The sequence below is a fragment of the Pelobates fuscus genome, chromosome 4 (genome assembly GCF_036172605.1).
Source record: "Pelobates fuscus isolate aPelFus1 chromosome 4, aPelFus1.pri, whole genome shotgun sequence".
NCBI lineage: Eukaryota > Metazoa > Chordata > Amphibia > Anura > Pelobatidae > Pelobates > Pelobates fuscus.
In genome coordinates, this window is record NC_086320.1 from 123,502,476 (window position 1) to 123,521,916 (window position 19,441).

At 38.9% G+C, this 19,441-nt stretch overlaps 1 protein-coding gene across 1 annotated transcript in view; it reads left to right on the plus strand.

Moving 5' to 3' along the window:
* Positions 1–19,441, plus strand: part of VAPA (VAMP associated protein A) — a 38,337-nt gene that overhangs the window by 11,812 nt on the left and 7,084 nt on the right. Inside the window, exon 2 of the mRNA XM_063451572.1 lies at positions 16,462–16,614. Within this exon, the coding sequence (XP_063307642.1) occupies positions 16,462–16,614 (153 nt within the window). The remainder of the gene's footprint in view (positions 1–16,461; positions 16,615–19,441) is intronic.

The window sequence follows — 19,441 nt, forward strand, 5'->3', positions numbered from 1 at the left end:
ATGATTTAAAACAAGAAGAGAGAAAGTTGGAAAAAGGGTTAGATTAATTTCTTAAAGTACAAGCTCAGACCTCACTGCCAGAGCTTGAGCAAGTACCATTAATGTGGAGAAGCGATGTTTTAAATTCACAGAAGGTGTTTGTTATTGTTTCAACATATGTAACCTCACCAAGCATTGTCACAACGTCCTAAATGTCTCCAAGAAAACACCATCTCACTCCTCAAAGAGTAGTAGCCCTTGCGTACTCTTTAGGCCACAAAAGCTCTTGGAGAAAAATACAGCTCACAGTAGCATTATTAGACAATGACTCTAGGGACTAGAACCTAGGGACAACCAGGTTGTATTAACCAGATGTTGAATATAGCTGCATATCATCACTTAAGATATTTTATATCTGCTCCTTAGCTGAAAAAGATTAGTTTGTCTTTTCTCATTTGTCAAAAAAAGTTTGTGTGATCTGGTGACTAATGTGTATTGCTTCTAACTAGGGATCAACCGATTATCGGTGTGGCCGAGATTATCGGCCGATATTCTGCATTTTCATCAATATCGGTATCTGCCTGTAAAGATACCGATAGTGCAGACAGTGGTTGAAAGGGGAGATCAGTGATTTCCCTCCCCAGCCCGCAGGCACTCTGCTGGCAGCCGGCAGGGGAGGGAAAGAGGACCCAGGGGAGCTCTTACCTGCAGCTCCGTCGGGTTCTCCTCTCGCGACCACGGAGCGTAGCCGCGGATACCATGGCAACGCTCCGCTTTCGCAAGAGTGAACTCTAGCCTGAGCTGCAGACTAGAGTTCACTCTCACCACTGGGACCACCAGGGCTTCCCCACTGGACCACCAGGGATGGAAAGCAATGTCTCCCCCTCCCAGGCCACAGTTAAGGAGGGAGGGGGAATATACAATATATTTGTTTTTAAAAACAACATAGAAGAAAAGTTATATTTGCTTTTATCTGCTCCTCTCCCTGCCACACACAATACCACCCTACACATTCAAACGCTGCCCCCTCATGTACACACGCTGCCCCCTCATGTACACATGAACAAAAAAGCATGTTTTAGTTAAATTGAGTTATGAGAAATGGCCCTGACATTGTTTTCTGATACATTCTGTGCTATATTTTATTGAACCAAGCAGCACAACTATATTTTGAATTTAATACTGGGTCTCTGGCGGCAGGAGCCTATAGCTCCAGGCTCCAGCACCAGAAGTGAAAGCTTTTTCTACATTTACTGACACAATGACCAAAATCCAAAGTGCAAAGCTTTCCACTTTAACATACAGTACAGTGCTGGTTTGCGCTTTCACTGTAGAATGTGGTGCTGTTCCCCTTTCCCTTACTTTCCAAGTGTCTGCACCTTTTGTAAATATAGAGCTAGATCAAAATAGCCACAAATTTATGACAAAATTTCATGTGTGTTGTTTTTAACCCTGCTACTATGAAAGTTGTGTATATCCTTTTTAAAAAAAAAAAAAATTTTTTGTAGATATTCCCGATTCCCCCAAATAATGTCTGTTATTAGCACGTTTGCACAATAATCTCATGTCTAGCCCCGTAACTGTATTGCCTGCTGGTTTGTTATTCAATGCCAAAGTTGAGTGGATTCTTGTGCAGGCCGATTTTAAGGAAACACCACCATAGAACATAAGCACGGAAATACACTGATCAGCCACATCAATAAAACCACTGGCAGGTGAAGTGTATAACCTTGATTGTATTGTTACAATAGCACCTGTCAAGGGTGGGATATATTGGCATAAGAACAGCTAGTCCTTGCATTTCATATGTTATAAGCAGGCAAAATGGGCAAGTGAAAAGATCTGAATGACTGTTACCAGGGCCAAATAGTGAGGGCTAGAGGACTGGGTCAGAGCATCTCCAAACCAGCAACTCTTGTGGGGTGTTCCTGAGATGCATTGTTTAGTAACTACCAAAAGTGGGGTAAGGAAGAACAACCATTGAACCACTGTCAGTGTCAATGGTGCCCAAGGCTCATTAATGAGAACAAACGTCTGGTGTGATCACACAGAAGAGCTACTGTAGCTCAAATTGCTGAAATTTAATGCTGGCCATGATAAAAAAAAAGGTGTCAGAACAGACAGTGCATCTCTTTGCTGTGTATGGGGCAGTGTAGATGCACACCATTTAGAGTGCCCATGATGACCCCTAACCGCCGCCGAAAGCCCCTTCAATTGGCATGTGAATGGCAGAACTGGACCATTGAGCAAATGAAGGTTGCCAGGTCTGATGAATTACGCAGACCATGTACATCAAGCATGTCAAACTCATAAACTAAGATGGTCCAAATAAACAAGGTTTACTTTTATGTGGGCCTGAAAAAAAAAAACTTCAGTTTCCATAGAAACATAGGTATATTTAGAAAAGTACATTATTAAAAAAGTTGCCTAACTGACACTGGCGTCCTGGCGCTTGCAGGGCTTCAAAATAAACAAAAGAGCGAATTTATTTTAAGAAATGCATTTACATATAAACGTTTCAGTCCAACTACCTTGACATATTAAGAAATGTTTGGTAATGGGACTGAAATAATGAGTCTGAGTCCTGAGTGTGTGTTCTTCACTTTGGCTGAGAACATCAAACTTGATGATCTCAGCCAATCCAATGCTTTCCCATAGGAAAGCATTGGGAGGCTATTGTGCATGCGTGGCAAAAAGCTGTGCGACCAATCAGCATCTCCATGGGAGCATTCAGCGCCTCCATGCAGACCAAATCCAACACACTGCCCCTCCTCCCTCCACTCATCCACCCCACCATACACTGCCCCCTTCACCCAATCTAATACATTGCCCCTTTATCTGATACACGGCCCCTCCTCCCTCCACTCTAATTTAATAGACTGCCCCCACTCCCACCACTATACTTTAATACACTGCCCTCCCTCCCTCTGCTCAGCAGTCACACAGCCACTCTGCCCTCTTGTGGCCGGGAGAGCAAGAATCAGGAAATATTTTTCCTCTCTTGCTAGTCGCAGTCACCGCTGAAAGTGGCCCCAGGGCAGGCGGGCTGCAAATATATGTACTGTGGCCTGCATGTTTGACTGCTTGATGTACATCCTTCTTGGCAGTGGCCTCTTTCAGCAGGATAATACTCTGCTACACGGCAAACATTTTTCAGGAATGGTTTGCGGCCCATGGTCAAGATTTCAAGGTGTGTTGCCTTGTCCTCCAAATTCTCCAGATCTCAATCCAATTGAGGATCTGTGGGATGTTGTGGAAATATAAATCCGATCCATGTAGGTCGCCACTTCACAATTTGCAGGACTTAAAGGATCTGCTGCTTATATCTCGGTGCTAGATACTAAAGAGACGTTCAGTGATCTTGTGGAGCCTATGCCTCAACACATCAGAGCTGTTTTGGCAGTACAAGGTTGACCTACACAATATTTGGCAGGTGGTTTTAATGTTGTGGTTTATCAGTGTATAGTCCGTGATTAACCTCTGCTTACCTAAAGTTGTTATTTTCTTTATGTGCATTGTTTTTTTCCCCTCAGTATCTTTATTTTTTTTTTTTTTTTAAAAACAAAAACAAACCCAAACTATTTAGAGGAAGCAGTGCAAAATTTAGCTTTTCAATATGACCATTACTGAAAGAGCATCAACTTTTAATTTCAATCAAAATGTTTCCTTTTCAAAAATGTTAAACCTGTACCCATTAATCTAATGTATTGTTATAGGCCGAATGATATAATTAGACATAGTGGTAGACGGGGAGTAGAGAACCCTGGTCTGTGTGGGCTATCATCAGACATTTGTTGCCCTTTGATAAATGACCGTAAGCTTACAATCTAAATGCATATTGTGCAATGAAACTGCAGGTAGCATGGACAAACATACATTTGAAAACTAGAAACTGGTAAATCCTTGCACTGCCATTCCCCCCCTCCTGTTATCCTTTTGACGTAAGGTAGGAAATGTACTCTGTACCCCTACACCAGCACTGGAGTACTTCAAACCATTTAAAAATGGTACATGAACACATTGACTTAAGGGTTCTAATGTGAAGGCAGTCATTAGAATGTTTGGTTTGGCATTTTTGGTTGAGCATTAAAATCTGGATTTTCATCCAGCAAGTCACATTGTCTTAGGCTAAAATTCTCTCATCGTTTGTTGTTTTAAAAAAAAAAAAAAAAAAAAAAAAAAAGGAAAAATAACTCGAACCACCTTAGTCACTGACGAAAAACACTTGAATTTTCATTAACATGGGAATGTTCAGCAAACAATCAATATCAATGAATGCTTTCCTATTTGATAATTTTTTTAGATCAAATTTAAGCCATAGAATTTCAGTAAATAAGTGCATGATTGCTATCTTTCCAAGTTCCAAAGATCAGAATTTGTCCTTTGCCTTTTGCTACTTTATGGCACAGTTTTCACGGTTGCTGATCACAGGTTTGGTGGCTAATTATTGTAAGGTCCCACCAACTTTGGGCAGACAGGGGCATGTTTATTGTTCCATTATGGCTGAGGACCAGAATTGCATGCGAGTAAATTGTACATTATCCCCATGTTTAACCCCTTAACGACGAGTGACGGACGAGGTCCGTCACTCGGGAAAGCGTTAATGATGAGTGACGGACCTCGTCCGTCACGCGTTAAAATTAACCCCCAATCGCCGCAGTACCAGCGATCGCGGGGTTAACGCTGTTGCTGGGTGCCTCCGAGTCAGGGGCAGATCAGCAGCAGCAAATCCCGATATCCCAGCCCAGGTGATCGCTGTGACAGCCAGTCACAGCGGTCACAATGCTGCTGGGATATCTGATCCGCCTTCCTCCACCTCGAGTGGGTTTGTGAAGTGGAAAGAGACGGATCGGTGCTACATTGTGTCCCAGAAGAATAGCTAAGTTAAAAAAAAAGTCCCTAATCCCTTTCCCTTTTATTAAAAAAAAAAGAAACAAAATAACCCTTTCCCTGCTGCTTGATCACTGCTAGCAGTGATCAATATACAGGTCACAGTACTTTACTGTGATCTATTTTTTTTTTTTTACTTTCAAGGGTTAATTTTTAGGTTTTTTTTTTAACCCTAAGGGGTTAAATTTTATTATTTGATTTTATTAATTTGTGATTTAGTTATTTTGGTGGGCGGAATTTAGTGGGAATTAGGGAATAAAAAAAAATAAAAAATTTTTTTAGTTTTGTTAGCTGTATTAACAATGTTTAGAAAGTATAGCACAGAGGAGACACTGCCTCAAGGAGTGACGCAGGGGACAGGGACTATGTGCCAGATACTGCAGGACCATCAGGGGAAATCGACGATTCCCCTAATGCTGAACATGGCGCAGATGACTGGGTACCCCCTAATAATTTTTCCCCAGACATCCCAGTGTTTACAGCCAATCCTGGCATACAGGCTGACCTGTCTGCCTATAGTGCGCTGGATGTTATGCAGCTGTTCTTGGGGGATGAGATTTTTGGGGAGATTGTCACCCAGACTAATCTCTATGCGGAGCAATATCTGGCACGCAATCCAGACTCTCTTATCTCCAGGAAAGAGAGATGGAACCAAGCCAGTGTGCCAGAATTGAAACAATTCTGGGCACTGACCATGTTAATGGGGCTAATTAAAAAGCCCACAATTAGGATGTATTGGTCTAAACATCCTATTTGCAATACCCCCATTTTTGCCGAGACAATGACGAGGGAAAGATATGAAGACATACTAAGATTTATACACTTTAGTGATAATAACAAGTGCCCCCCAAAAGGTGATCCACAGCATGATCTTCTTTACAAAATACGCCCTTTAATTGCCCACTTTAACAGTAAATTTGCCACTATATATACCCCCAATAAAAACATTTCCATTGACGAGTCCCTAATGAAGTTTAAGGGAAGACTGGGGTTTAGACAATATATCCCATCCAAAAGATCCCGATATGGGATCAAATTTTATAAACTATGTGAAAGTTGCAGTGGCTACGTATACACCTTCCGTGTATACGAAGGAAGGGATAGCCACCTTGATCCCCCAGGTTGCCCAGATATAGTAGGGACAAGTGGGAAAATTGTCTGGGACTTAATAATGCCACTACTTAACAAAGGTTATCATCAATACATCGATAACTTTTATAATAGCATCCCACTGTTAAAAATTTTGTACTGCCTCGAGACCGTGGCCTGTGGCACTATTCGGAAGAGTCGCACAGGTTTCCCAGAATGAACTGCTGGCACTCAAGTACAGGGATAAAAAGGATGTTTTCATCTTAACCACCATCCATGGTGAAAACACTCGGAGGGTCGCAGTTCGTGGCAGAGACGAATGTAAACGGGTGCCAGTCTGCATACGGCAATATAATCGGCATATGGGGGGCGTTGACCTGTCCGATCAACTGATGCACCATATTTGATCATGAGAAAGACCAGGGCATGGTATAAAAAAGTGGGCATATACCTGATGCAGATGGCAATCCACAATGCCTTTGTCATTTTTAAAAAGGCAAAATGCTGGGCTGAAAAGCACTTTTCTTTCTTTCCAGTTTGAGCTAATTTCTAAGCTGCTAGAATGCCACACAAGGAGACCATCAGTGGAGCCTAGCAGAAGAATGGAGGCAGGTCACTTCTGCTTTAAGATTCCACCAACCCCTAAAAAACAGAACCCCCAGAAAAGGTGCAGGGTGTGTTACAAGAGGGGCGTAAGAGTTGAGACCAGCTATTACTGCCCTGATTGCCCTTCTCAGCCCGGCCTATGTATTGGCCATTGTTTTAAAAATTTTCACACCCAGGCCGAATAAGTAGACCAGTTTTGGGGTGTGATTTTTAGTCATCTGTCTGATTGGTTACCGAATCTTGGCTTTGTCTCCCGCTTATCCTGTCTTCTCTGATCCTTGACCTCTGCTTGTCCTTTCGTTGTTCCGTTTCTCTTTACTCCTTTGACCTCGGCTTGTACCTTGACAATTCTCTGCTTGTATAGCCTGGCCATTCTAAGGACCGGTATTACAAGTTTCTCTCTCTGTGTTCTCTCTCTTTGTGGTCTGTCTGTGTTTTGGTTTCGGAATCCATGACAGCTTTGCCCGGGACGCAGATGACTGGGTACAACCCCCGGATAATTTTACCCCAACTATTCCCCCTTTTCACAGCAAATAGTATGCACTTGTTCATAATTTGAATTGATGAGCTGCTTATACTTAAAAATATATGTGGCCTTTGAGAGGTAATTTGCAGTCCTGAGCTGCTAAAACGAGACTTGGGCCCAGCATCCACTTTTGAAAAATATGGAAGTGGTGTGTCTCCAATGTGCCCCTTCAACATCCACATAACCCTGAAAAAGGTACACATGGGGGTATCATTGCACTAAGATGACATAGCTGAGCAACATATTAGGTGTTATACTGCCGTAGCACACATAAGGATAGCAAAATATACAGTAACATCTCCAAGTGTGTGTGTCAAAAAGGCAGAAAAAATGCTAATTGCAACTAGACTTGGAAACTAACTTTAGGTTCTGTTAGAAACTAACAGAAAAAATGATCCTACACTAAGGTTTATAATATACCTTTTGAAATACCCTGGGGTGCCTACTTTAAGAAATGGTAGGCCTTTGTGGGGTAGTTTGAATTTAAAACCTGCTAAGATGCTTGGAAATTGCACATAGGCCCAGCGTCAAAATTCAAAGTTCGGTAAAAACTGATATGGCTTGGTCTCCCATATGGCACTGTAGCTTCACAAAATAGTGCCAAAGACATACAATGGGGGTGTCATTTTACTCAGAAGACTTAGCTGAACATAATTTGGGGGGTATGAACATAGTGGCACATGTGAAATATAAAAAATGCCCAGTAAAAATGCAATCCATATGTAAAAAATGCACAAAATTATTTTATGCCACATACTTTGGCATCTATTGGTGAAAAAATGGGGGCATGTTAAGGCACACTATGCATTTTATGAGATACCCTGGAGTGTCTACTTTTACAAATGGTAGGCCTTAGTGTTTTTTTTTTTTTTTTTTGAACAGTCAAACTGTTATAATACCCCAAATGGAAGCATAGGCTCATTAAATCCGTCTCTCAAAATTCTACTGTGAATACTGAAAAGGACAGGTCTCCTATATGGCACTGTAGCTTCACGAAATAGTGCCAAAGACATACAATGGGGGTACCGTTGTACTCAGCAGAAGTAACTGAACACATAATAAAACTTTGTACAGGAATAGCACACACCAACTTTACAAAATACACATGAGAAGTTCTTTGTTATACGTTTGTGTGCGAAAACCCCAAATAAACACAATTTTACTCCAATATTTAGCAGAGGTTGGCGGTAAAATGGCTACGTAGAAAGTGTCAAAACAACCTTAGGTAAATAGCCTGTGGTGTCTACTTTATATAAATATATACTTTTGTGTGGCAATTTTGTTTTCTTTTATGGCTATTAAGCTTACAAGACAAACATACCAAATTCTAAAATCGCTCCACATAAAAAGTTTATTTTACTCCTTGTGCTTTGTGATCTGTAACTACCAAAAAAAACTTAAAATCCCAGACACATTATATATTCTGTAAATCAGAACTAAATGAATTTATTTTGAATTACTTTCCTTAATCTGCACTAATTATGTACACATTATTATTGCAAAAACTGTAAAAAAAAAAAAACACAATTTAATTTTTTTCACATTTTTTTTTTATAATAAATAAAAATATATATATATATATATATATATATATATATATATATATATATATATATATATATGTGTGTGTGTGTTACATCAAATTAAAGCCCTTTCTGTCCTTTAAAAAAACGGTATATAATATGTGTCGGTGCAATAAATTAGTAAAATGCAAATTGCAGTTGAACGCAAATAGCAAAGAATGCAAAAAATGCAGTTGTCATTAAGTGAAAGACAAGCTTCTGAAGCTCTGTCCTTAAGGGGTTAAAGCTGACCTGTCAATTGTTGTTGTTGTTGTTTTTTTAATTTTTTTTTTTTTCCAACCCTTGCATTGTAATAATTACACTACCTCTTTTTATATTTATAATTCTTCTTGCAGTTGATCTAAGATATTTTGGTCTCCTCTGCCCATGGTGTCTGTTTGAGAATTGTGGGTAAATTTTAATTTGTAACTAAAAACAGAATCTCTCTTGCGGAAAGACCATTGTACAAGTTATGAAACAAAACAAAACCTGGAATTTGCATTGTTCAACCGTAAACTAAAGGAATACTAGTTTCAGGAACATAAACTTGTATTGCAAACACTATAGTGGTCTTGCTGCGACTGGCCCCACTCTGCATTTATCTGTAACGCTGATTACACTGTGATTGGCACTGGGCAGCCAACAAAACCCAGCACTGATCTCAAGTGGCATAGGGTCATGCTGGGAGACTGTCGAAGTCTGTCCAGACCTTGGAATGACTCCTTTGAGCATCTGCCAGCCCAAAAACACTGTGTGGCTGAGCGTATTCTACTCACAAGTGGCATTTTATTTTATTAATTTTTTTTTTCAAAAGGATTTAAATGATTGTTTGCTGCGCTCACTTTGAGTGCTGTATATAGCTCATCGGTCAGCTTGGGGCCACTAACGTTATGAGCAGGGATTTAAAGGAATACTATGGTGTTAGCAATATAGCTTTGAATTTCTAACCCTGTAATGTCCCTCTGCACCCACCTCCTCACCTGTTGCAATCAAAGAGTTAAACCTTTACTCACCCAATTTCAGCATGGTCTCTCTCTAGTCCACTAATGACATAATTGCGAGGGGGAATCCAATGCTTGGGTTTTGCTGTTTCAGGCTCTAAATTGTAATTAACAGAGCAGGACATAAAAAAAATTAAACTAAGGGAAATGATTTTAGTGTGTATGTATGTCAGGGGAGGTGCTAAGGCTGCATAAACAAATAGTTTACTCCTAAACTGCATAGAATTGAACAGTTAGACTACTGAGGCATGGTCTACACACCAAAACCACTTCGTTAAATTAAAGTTGTTTTTGGTGCTTACACTGTCCCTTTAAATTTTACGTCCGGCTGTATTGCACTTTGATAGTGTCTCTCTCTGTAATTATCCTTTACTGGTTTGTTGAATTGTCTGAGCAGCAACACATCTTGACTTCTGTAGACACAGCACTGCTGCAAATTGAGACCTTTACACAGAGCTATTTTAATCATATGGCAAAGTGTTTCCCTGCTGCTTTACTTTGTTGCCAAACTTGGTGTTTCCCTCTGTGTGGGATTACTCTCCTTATAAGTTGTCTGAGTTGCTTGATTTCAGGCCATCAGTTACTGTACTCTTACAGTAGTCTGCTCATTACGAACTGTACTTTCTGCCCAAAGTGCTAAAATATCTTCCTTTTGATTACTAATCTTATAGGAGCATAATTCGATCTATAGTGCCACTAAAAAGGCTTTGAGTTTTTGCTTGAGTATATGCAGCACATTTTAAGATACATGACAGTTTTCTCTTCTACCATAAAGCTTCATAATTAAGAATTCACCCTGAGCCAGTGCTATCCATTAACCCTTTGTTCTAGATCTGGAAAGTGGACAAAACTTGTTTCTACCATTTGAATAGAAACTGAGTGAGCTTGTACTGAAACCTGTTGCTAATTGTCAGGTGTGTACTTGATGCTGTCTGTGCTCTTTGTAAACTAATCACCAGGGAGGCAGCTGTCAATATGAGAGGAGCCTCTTTAAAGGAACACTAGCATTGCAAACATCTTTTCCTAACATTGTATTTTTCCCCACTACTATTTAGATTTATAGGCCACCCATAAACGGTTAAATACGTTTTACTTGCCTTAAGTCCTCTGGCACGCCATTCTTGCTCCGGCAACTGCGCCTCCCCTGACGGAGATCATCATCATCTCAGGTGATCTTCGCTAATCCAATGCTCCCTCATGAGTTAAAGCCACTAGAGAAGGACTTTGTACTAGAACCGCTCCATTAAGTGTTAGTGGTCCTGGTGCTTTAAGAGACTAATGGTGTAATGACATTTCTAAAGATAAGGTTCTGGTGTTTATTTGTAATTTTTCACGTAGCCTAAATTCTTCTTTTTTATTCTTATATAAAAAAAACTTATATATATATATATATATATATATATATATATATATATATATATATAATCTATTTGTCCCAGTCAGTGCTATGTTTTAGGTTAAATTTTGGGCAATGCCATGGTATAGCTGTTATGAATTGAACTTTAAAAGAATTGCTACTCATTGAGAGCCAGAAGCTTTCCTTTCTGAGCTAAGCCTGATGGTGCGGGGCTGATTGGCTAAGCGCGATCAGCTGTGAGCTAGCCCTGCACAAGAGGGCTGGCTTAAACTCTCAGCTCTCTCGAGCCAAGCTCTGACCTCATTAGCTAAAAGAAGCTTCCGAGCAGGAGCATCTGGCTTTCTGCTTTGTAGAGTAGGTGTAAAGTGGCACCAGGTGGACCACAGGTAAGAAGTGAAAACTTTCAAAAAACCTTTTTGACTCCTTTCAATGGAGATGGCAACCAAGACACTACTGGCACCATAACCACTACAGCAGGCTGTAGTGGTTGTGGTGTTTGGAGTGTTACTTTAAAGTGCACTTTTTATGAACTCTAATAAAATCCTATGGTATGCACACATTTACACACTGGGTACATTTAATGAGTTGGTGAAATCAGGATAATTATTTTCTTACTGTTGCATAGAGTTTAAACGACCACTCTAGGCACCCACACCACTTCAGCTTAATGAAGTGGTTTGGGTGCCAGGTCCCTCTAGGATTAACCCTTTTTTTTTTTTTTTTTTTTTTTAATAAACATAGCAGTTTCAGAGAAACTGCTACATTTATAATGGGGTTAATCCAGCCTCCAAATCCTCTAGTGGCTGTCTCACTGACAGCCGCTAGAGGCGCTTGCGTGATTCTAACTGTCAAAATCACAGTGAGAGCACGCAAGCGTCCATAGGAAAGCATTGTAAATGCTTTCCCATGAGACCGGCAGAATGCGCGCACAGCTCTTGCCGCGCATGCGCATTCAGCCGAAAGGGGGGAACGGAGGCGGAGAGGAGGAGGAGAGCTCCCCGCCCGGCGCTGGAATAAAGGTAAGTTTTAACCCTTTCCTCATCCCAGAGCCCGGCGGGAGGGGGTCCCTGAGGGTGGGGGCACCCTCAGGGCACTATAGTGCCAGGAAAAAAAGTGTGTTTTCCTGGCACTATAGTGGTCCTTTAACTACTGTAAATGTCAATCAGGGTTAGAACTATTTCAACATTATCTTTCTGTCCGCTAGATTCAAAGTTAACTTAAGAATTAAATGTGTCATTTAGGTCAGCATATTTTTCTCTGTAGTAAAAAATTTTTTGAAAGTGGATTGGAGTTTATGGTGCCAGATAAATAATACTTCTACAAACTACCAAGTGCGTAAATCAGATTGGATGAACAACAATTGAAATTACGAGCCAAGAGGAAATATCTGTTCAGAATGCGAATGGATGGAAATGGTTTTAGTCCAACTCAGGATTTATGTATTTGAAAAGTAGATATGTTTTCCTTCATTGCTAATGTTAAAATTCTATTTCTCAGATTTGTATATATGTAATAAATCGGTAACTACAGGGTTCTTTATTTTTTTTTCCCCCCTCCCCTTCACTTTTGGCCTGCAATGATTTCATTTTTATTCATTAGTTATCTTCTATATGTTGTGAGTTAAAGTAGTAATAATTGATAAAGGGTAACTGTCACCCTTGAGATGATGCTTTCCTATGGGGAAGGCCTAATGCACATGCAGCACTTGCAGCGCATGTGTATAAGGCGCTCCCTACCCTTTTTTTTTTTGCTGTCGGGTGGAGGTCGATGGGAGTTGAGGTAGAGAGACACTACAATGCTGGCAATACAAAGCTGTATCCTTAACACTATAGTGTAGCTTTAAGCTGTTGGTGCCTGGAGTGTTCCTCCAACCACATCCCAATAAACGCCATTGAAACGCTGGGCTAAAGAATGTAGTGGAGGCAAATGTAAAGCATACTTACCTCTGCTGTGTTTCTAAATACTGACACCAGCATCATCCAACAATGGACCAGTTGCATCTACTTCCAGAGCGTACTAAAAGCTTGTTTCCGTGTGGACACTTTTTCAAAGTTCTGAACAACATTGATCAGCACAACATTAAAACCAATAACAGATTAAGTCAATAACAGTGTAGCGGAGAGCTGATTTCCCACAGCTATTCTCTACTTAAGATCCCAGTGAGGCTCAGGAACAAGGCAAGAGTAAATCCACAAGCAGGGTTTCCAGCAGGTAAAATAATACAGCAGTATCCCAACAGCACTCCCAATAACTGGACGACACACAGTTTCAGGAGCAGAACTAACTATCTTTATTCCAGGGGTCCTTATAAAGCATGCTCCCATGCAAGGGAGGGATTTACAGCAATTAAGACAGTAACCAATAATGTAACTGTTACCTCCCACACATCCCCTCCCCTCAGAGTGACTCATAATCCCCTTAACTAGTACTGTACATTTACCCCAAACCTGGATGTACCCCTAAACTAGTACATAACATCAATATTAGGGTACCGCCAGGTAGCCCTGATCTGGGTGACTATTATATCCAAAATTCACCCAGATCGGACCAGGGGTTCGGTAGTTAGGTGGAGGGTGAAGTTTGACCGACCGCACACGAGGTGGTATCCGAAAAGGGTTCCATGTGTTTGGGCCCTGCGGTCGGTCTCCGTTCGGCAGTAAAAACAGACAGTAATATTAGCCATCCACACTTAACTTCACCAGTATATTGCTTCACTTGTTCGGTACTTTGTTTCTACCGAATGGGGATTCGATGGGTAACCGATGTGGTTGTCTTGGGCGCCCAAGGCTCATTGATGCACTTGGGGAGCAAAGGCTCCGATCACACAGACTAGCTCCTGTAGCTCAAATTGCTGGAAAACTTGGAAACCTTGGGTACTGGCATTCATGTGGATGCTACTTTGACTTGTACCACCTACCTAGAGTTTTACAGACCACTTATGCCTCATCATGGCAGTGGCCTCTTATAGCAGGATAATGCACCCTGCCACACTGTGGTAACCCCTGGTGGGAAAGAGCATACACACATACCGTATGTGATACAATTTGTATATTTACTAGAGTTTTACAATAATGTGTCCATTTATTCCATGGGCTAGTTTATATTTGCATGTGGTTCTTGCAATCCCGTTTCACAACCACCATGGGGTGTTAAGGCAGCTTTGCTTGGACAATAAACACTTCTGGTTCCTGCTCTGTTTCTACTGCTTCACCATTAAATTGCTATATTTATGTAGCTTCTTTGCCAGGCTTGAGTTCCAGCAAACAAAAATGACATGCCCCGATACGAGGTAGTGTTTGTTTAAAAATATGGCCGATTTATATATAACTTTTTCAAATTTAGCTAATGAAAATAAACTACATTCATCAAACCAAACTTACTCAGAAATTTTAAGAATCCAAGAACAAATGAATCTCAAACTAAGACAAAAATCAATTCTATAAAATGAAAATCAAATATTATGCCAAAGGAAATAGAGCGGATAAATTATCGTACAGACTTGAAAAACATGATTCTAAATCCAAAATTTCTAAACTGATACTAAACAATAAAACTTTATTATTGAAAGCTTTTCCTATGCTTTCAGGAGATAACTATTTAAGTTGCATAAATCTTTTATAATAGTTACTCTCAAGCATCAGATAGTTAACTATTTTCAAAATTTAGAATTCCCAAAACTTTCACAAACACAAAAAAAATGCTAAACTTTCCTATTACTTTGGAAGAATTAGATCAAAGTATTTCCGAACTTCAATCTAAAAAAAACCCAGGACCAGATGGATCAAGCAATATCTTTTATAAACTTCTGATTTCTCTTTTAAACACCGATATTAAAATATTTGCAGCCATTCTTGCCGATAGAATAAAACAAGTTTTAAACAATTTAATACATCCAGATCAAATAGGCTTTGTGCCTAACAGATTTTCATGCTCAAATGTAAGACGACTGCTTAACATATTGGATCTAGTAAAGAGACCAGGGATTCCCCTCTTGGCCTTGTCAATAGATGCTGAAAAAGCATATGACAGGGTCAGTTAGGGATTTATAAGAACATCTCTGCAAAGTTTCTGTATCCAGGATTGGATATTGCAAGCAATTATGTCTATGTATCACACTTCATCAGCAAGAACAATGGGCCATGGTATTCTGTCTGAATTGTTTTCTATAAAAAAACGGAACTAGGCAAGGATGTCCACTTTCGTCTCTTACATATTTTGTCAATAGAACCCCTAGCAATGAGAATTAGAAGTAATCAAAATATCAAAGTCTCCATTAAACAAAAACAACTTAAAATTAGTTTATATGCAGACTATGCTCTTTTTAACAATAACAAATCCATTGAGTCCATTACTAAATTTAATGGAAGAACTACAACAATATAGTATAGATGTATGAGGAGGTGGAGTTTTTGGCGCTTGTATTCTGGATGTGTGGCAGCTTTGACTCCCCTAACCAGAGTCTCTTCTTTCTGGTGAGATGGTTGATGTGTAGAAAAAGGTGCAGGGAGGGCAGCGCCTGTGGTGTTGTTCTCAAATCCAAGGTAATCTGTGAAATACGAACAGAGAACGTAATGTAGTGTAGTATGTCAGGAGTTCTGATATCTTAACAAGGACAAAGGTTATACTTACAGTTTTCTGGAGCTTATGTTCAGCTCCTGATTTATGCGCATGGACGGAATAATCCCTGTCTATGGATATGGTAGTGTGTCCTCGTGCTTATTAGTTGGTGCTGTTCTTTGTGCTTTTAGTGGTAGTGCCGTAGCCTGGCAGGGAGGTATCCTCAGTATGCAGGAGAAGAAATACAATCAGAATATAGTGCTCTCTATATGTTAAAAATAAGGATAAAAATAAAACAAGAAATACTCGCAAATGGAGGTATTGCTCAATCCCAAAGCGCTTGGGTGGTATTATCCCCACCAAGGATATCACTGTGTGAGTCTTCTGGATAAAAAAAATCTTGAAAGATAGGTCCCCCCCCCCCTCGCCTCCCCTGGAGTGCCGGTATCTTTCATTCATATATATATTAATCCATGGTCTCCTTGCACTTCAGGCTGGATAGAAATGCCGGGTGCTGGGCCTGGATCATCCAAACATGCAAAGCTAGAGTTGATGGTCCGGCACTCTCGGTCTTTATAAAATATAACTTTTATTTGTTACATATAAAAAGATGCCAAAAATATATATATATATATATATATATATATATATATATATATATATATATATATATATACGGTGTACAGAAATCAATCGACGTTTCGAACCTGATTTGATTTTTCATTTTTCTGCATATATATATATATATATATATATATATATATATACACACACAGTATTTGATATGATAGAGATCACATACTTCATTAACATCTTGTTATGCAATGTTTCTAGAATGAAATGCATGTGTTCAGTATATTTTTTACTCAGTCAATTATTACTTTCTACTTACAGGTCCGTTTACAGATGTTGTCACCACAAATCTCAAGCTTCGGAATCCATCAGACAGAAGGGTGTGCTTTAAAGTTAAAACTACAGCACCGCGCCGTTATTGTGTGCGACCAAATAGTGGCACAATAGACCCCGGAACAACAGTAACAGTCTCTGGTAATTTTTGTTCACTTTTATGCTAAACTATCTATTACAACACATGTGATGTGTGTTGTCATTCTGTGACTGAGCCTTATAAATATATTGACTTTAAGGGCGGAACATTGATTAAGGTTTGTAAAACTATATTTATAATTCCAATGGTGACAATAAAGGCTGAGCATATTTGATCAGTGTGCTAGTATGCTATGTATTCCTCAGTCCTTTTTATAATTACCATAATAAAAAAAGCAAATCTATTGTTAAAGCATTTACCAAAGAAATTGTTTGTTTAGATTTTTCTGTCCTAGAATGTAAGTCTGTTTTGGAGTTTCACTTTGTGAGATTTGTAATACTATCCCTACATTTAACACACACATATACATATACATTTGTGTGTGTGTGTGTGTGTGTATGTATACATATTATGTGTATGTATGTAAAAAAACAGATACAATTTTGTATCTTGTAATACCTTTTTTATTGGACTAATACAACACATAATATTCAAAGTTGAGTTGTGATACAGGGTTTAAAGCGACATGAGTGCAGATAAGATACAGATTTGTTAGAAAATAGACACCATTCTTGCAGAGGGTCATAAATATCTTTCTTTAACCCCTGTATCACAACTCAACTTTGAATTCTATGTGTCGAAAGGGAGTTTCTCCTGAAAGCTTGTCATAAAAAAATTCTGTTAGTCCAATAAAAAAAGGTATTACAAGATACGAATTTTATCCGTTTTATACATCTACATCACTGGACTAATTCCTTCAGTTTTGTGTATGTATATATATATATATATATATATATTTTAATGTAAAAATGCACACCTCGTTATTTTGCAACTGTTCTCAGTCTTTTTTTTTTTTAAAAAAGAACAATGTAGAGAAAGTGTAATATTCTGAAATTAAAAATGGACCTGTCACCAATGTAAACCAGTAGGCACTTAACATTAGTGACTTCCGTGTTTGCACTATATGTCAGAGCCCGCACTTTTTATACATAACCCCAGTGTTTCTAAATCTACTTTTCATTTTCAGTGTTTGCCCTGGGATTGCCTTGTCTGAACTGGACTATGATGTAATTTGCAAAATCTTCAATATAAGTTTGAAAGAAATTTCAGAATCTTGTGCAAATAGGCTAAAGCGGCACTATAGTCACCAAAACAACTTTCGGTTTTTGTATATAGAGCATACCTCCATGATTTAGCAATCTATGAACAGTGCAGGAGATAATAAATTCTATATTAAACAGACTGTGCATTAAAGGAAGTTTAAACATTAGATCACTTTACAGGAAGTGTTTAAGGAGGCTGTAAGTCACATGCAGGCAGGCGTGACTATAGCTGCATAAACAGGGATGTAACTCCGTAAATGGCAGAGAATTAAGCAGCGAGACTGCAGGGACATGACTGCTTCGTGAACCGAAGTTGTTTGGGTGACTATAGTTACAGGTTATAGGACACTGATATTTTATTCAATGGTGTTAATAGTTTTACAGGAACCAATCTTTTCCTAGTTAAAAAATCAATCTCAAATCTAGTTGATATGTGTTAGTTCTGAACACTGGGATAAATGTATCAATTTGCTCTGAAAACCTGAGAAACCTCTTAGTTTCCATGCATTATGTGTGTAAGGAAGGCAGCCCCTGTAGCAACTCACTGAAGCTGGCTGCTGCACATGGCATCAATAGAATGTTTCAGGCAATTATTGCTACTAGTACTATCGGGTTACAACAAAAACATGTTTTAGCAAAACTAGATTCTTCAGCTAGTAGGCTAAGGGGATTTGTAGATGTGTAAAACCCAGAATAACACTTCCTCTGTTAACAGATTAAATATCACATCAGATGATTTAGCAGGTCTAGTTGGCTAAATCTATTATATAATCCATTGAATGTAAAAACCCAGCTCTTATCATGAACTCTTCATGGTTGCATTCTGGCTTTGAAGACTGGTTACAAGAGACCATTATTAACCAACTCATTATGGTGTGATTGATTTGTATTATAAATGTAAAAAAACTAATGCCATTCAGCAATGAAATAAATGTCAATAGAGCTAGGCTACAAGTGCCTTAGAGACCAGTAACATTGCATTTCTTCATTTCATGATCTAGTCTAGTACTTTACAAACAGCATATGGAAGAAACATTTCAGGTGGCATACTGTTGAAATAGCTTCTCACTTTTACTAACGTTTTATATGAAACAAAATGTAACTTGCATTTAACAGAAGGCACAACATTTCAAGTGCATATAGCATTTAATATTGAGTGACAACTGAAGTCTTGTATGCTAGTAATCTGGATTCATGTGGGAATCTAAAACCCCTTATTTCCCCATTGTAAACTACTTTATAGTATTTATTTATATTATATATGTTGCGTGGGTTTTGTTTGCCATTTTACTGCTGTATTCATTTTTTAAAAAAAATATTAGTGATTCAATGCTGCCAAAAGTAAAGAATCACCAGACTGGAAGCAAAAGGCGAAAACCGTGTACTCTGAAAACTATATCCCTTTGTTGATATACCAGAACATTGCAGAGTGATGACATTTGTTTTACTGAAGAAAGTCTTTCTAGCAATGAATTCAGCAGCAAAGAGATACAATTTTTATTTTAACCTGCTCCAGACTTTCCTTGGTAAGGTTTTCTCCCAGCAGTAAGAGAGATCCGTTTTTTTGTTTGTTTGTTTTCAATCTTTTTTTTAATATATTTCTAGAAAGGTTTTAGAAAACTCAACATCCTTTGTGAAATTTAAAGTTTTTACAGTCCAAAGTGTAGTAAAAATGGATTGTTTTATAAAACCAAATACAGGTTTGCTGCTTATTTAAACAAATTTC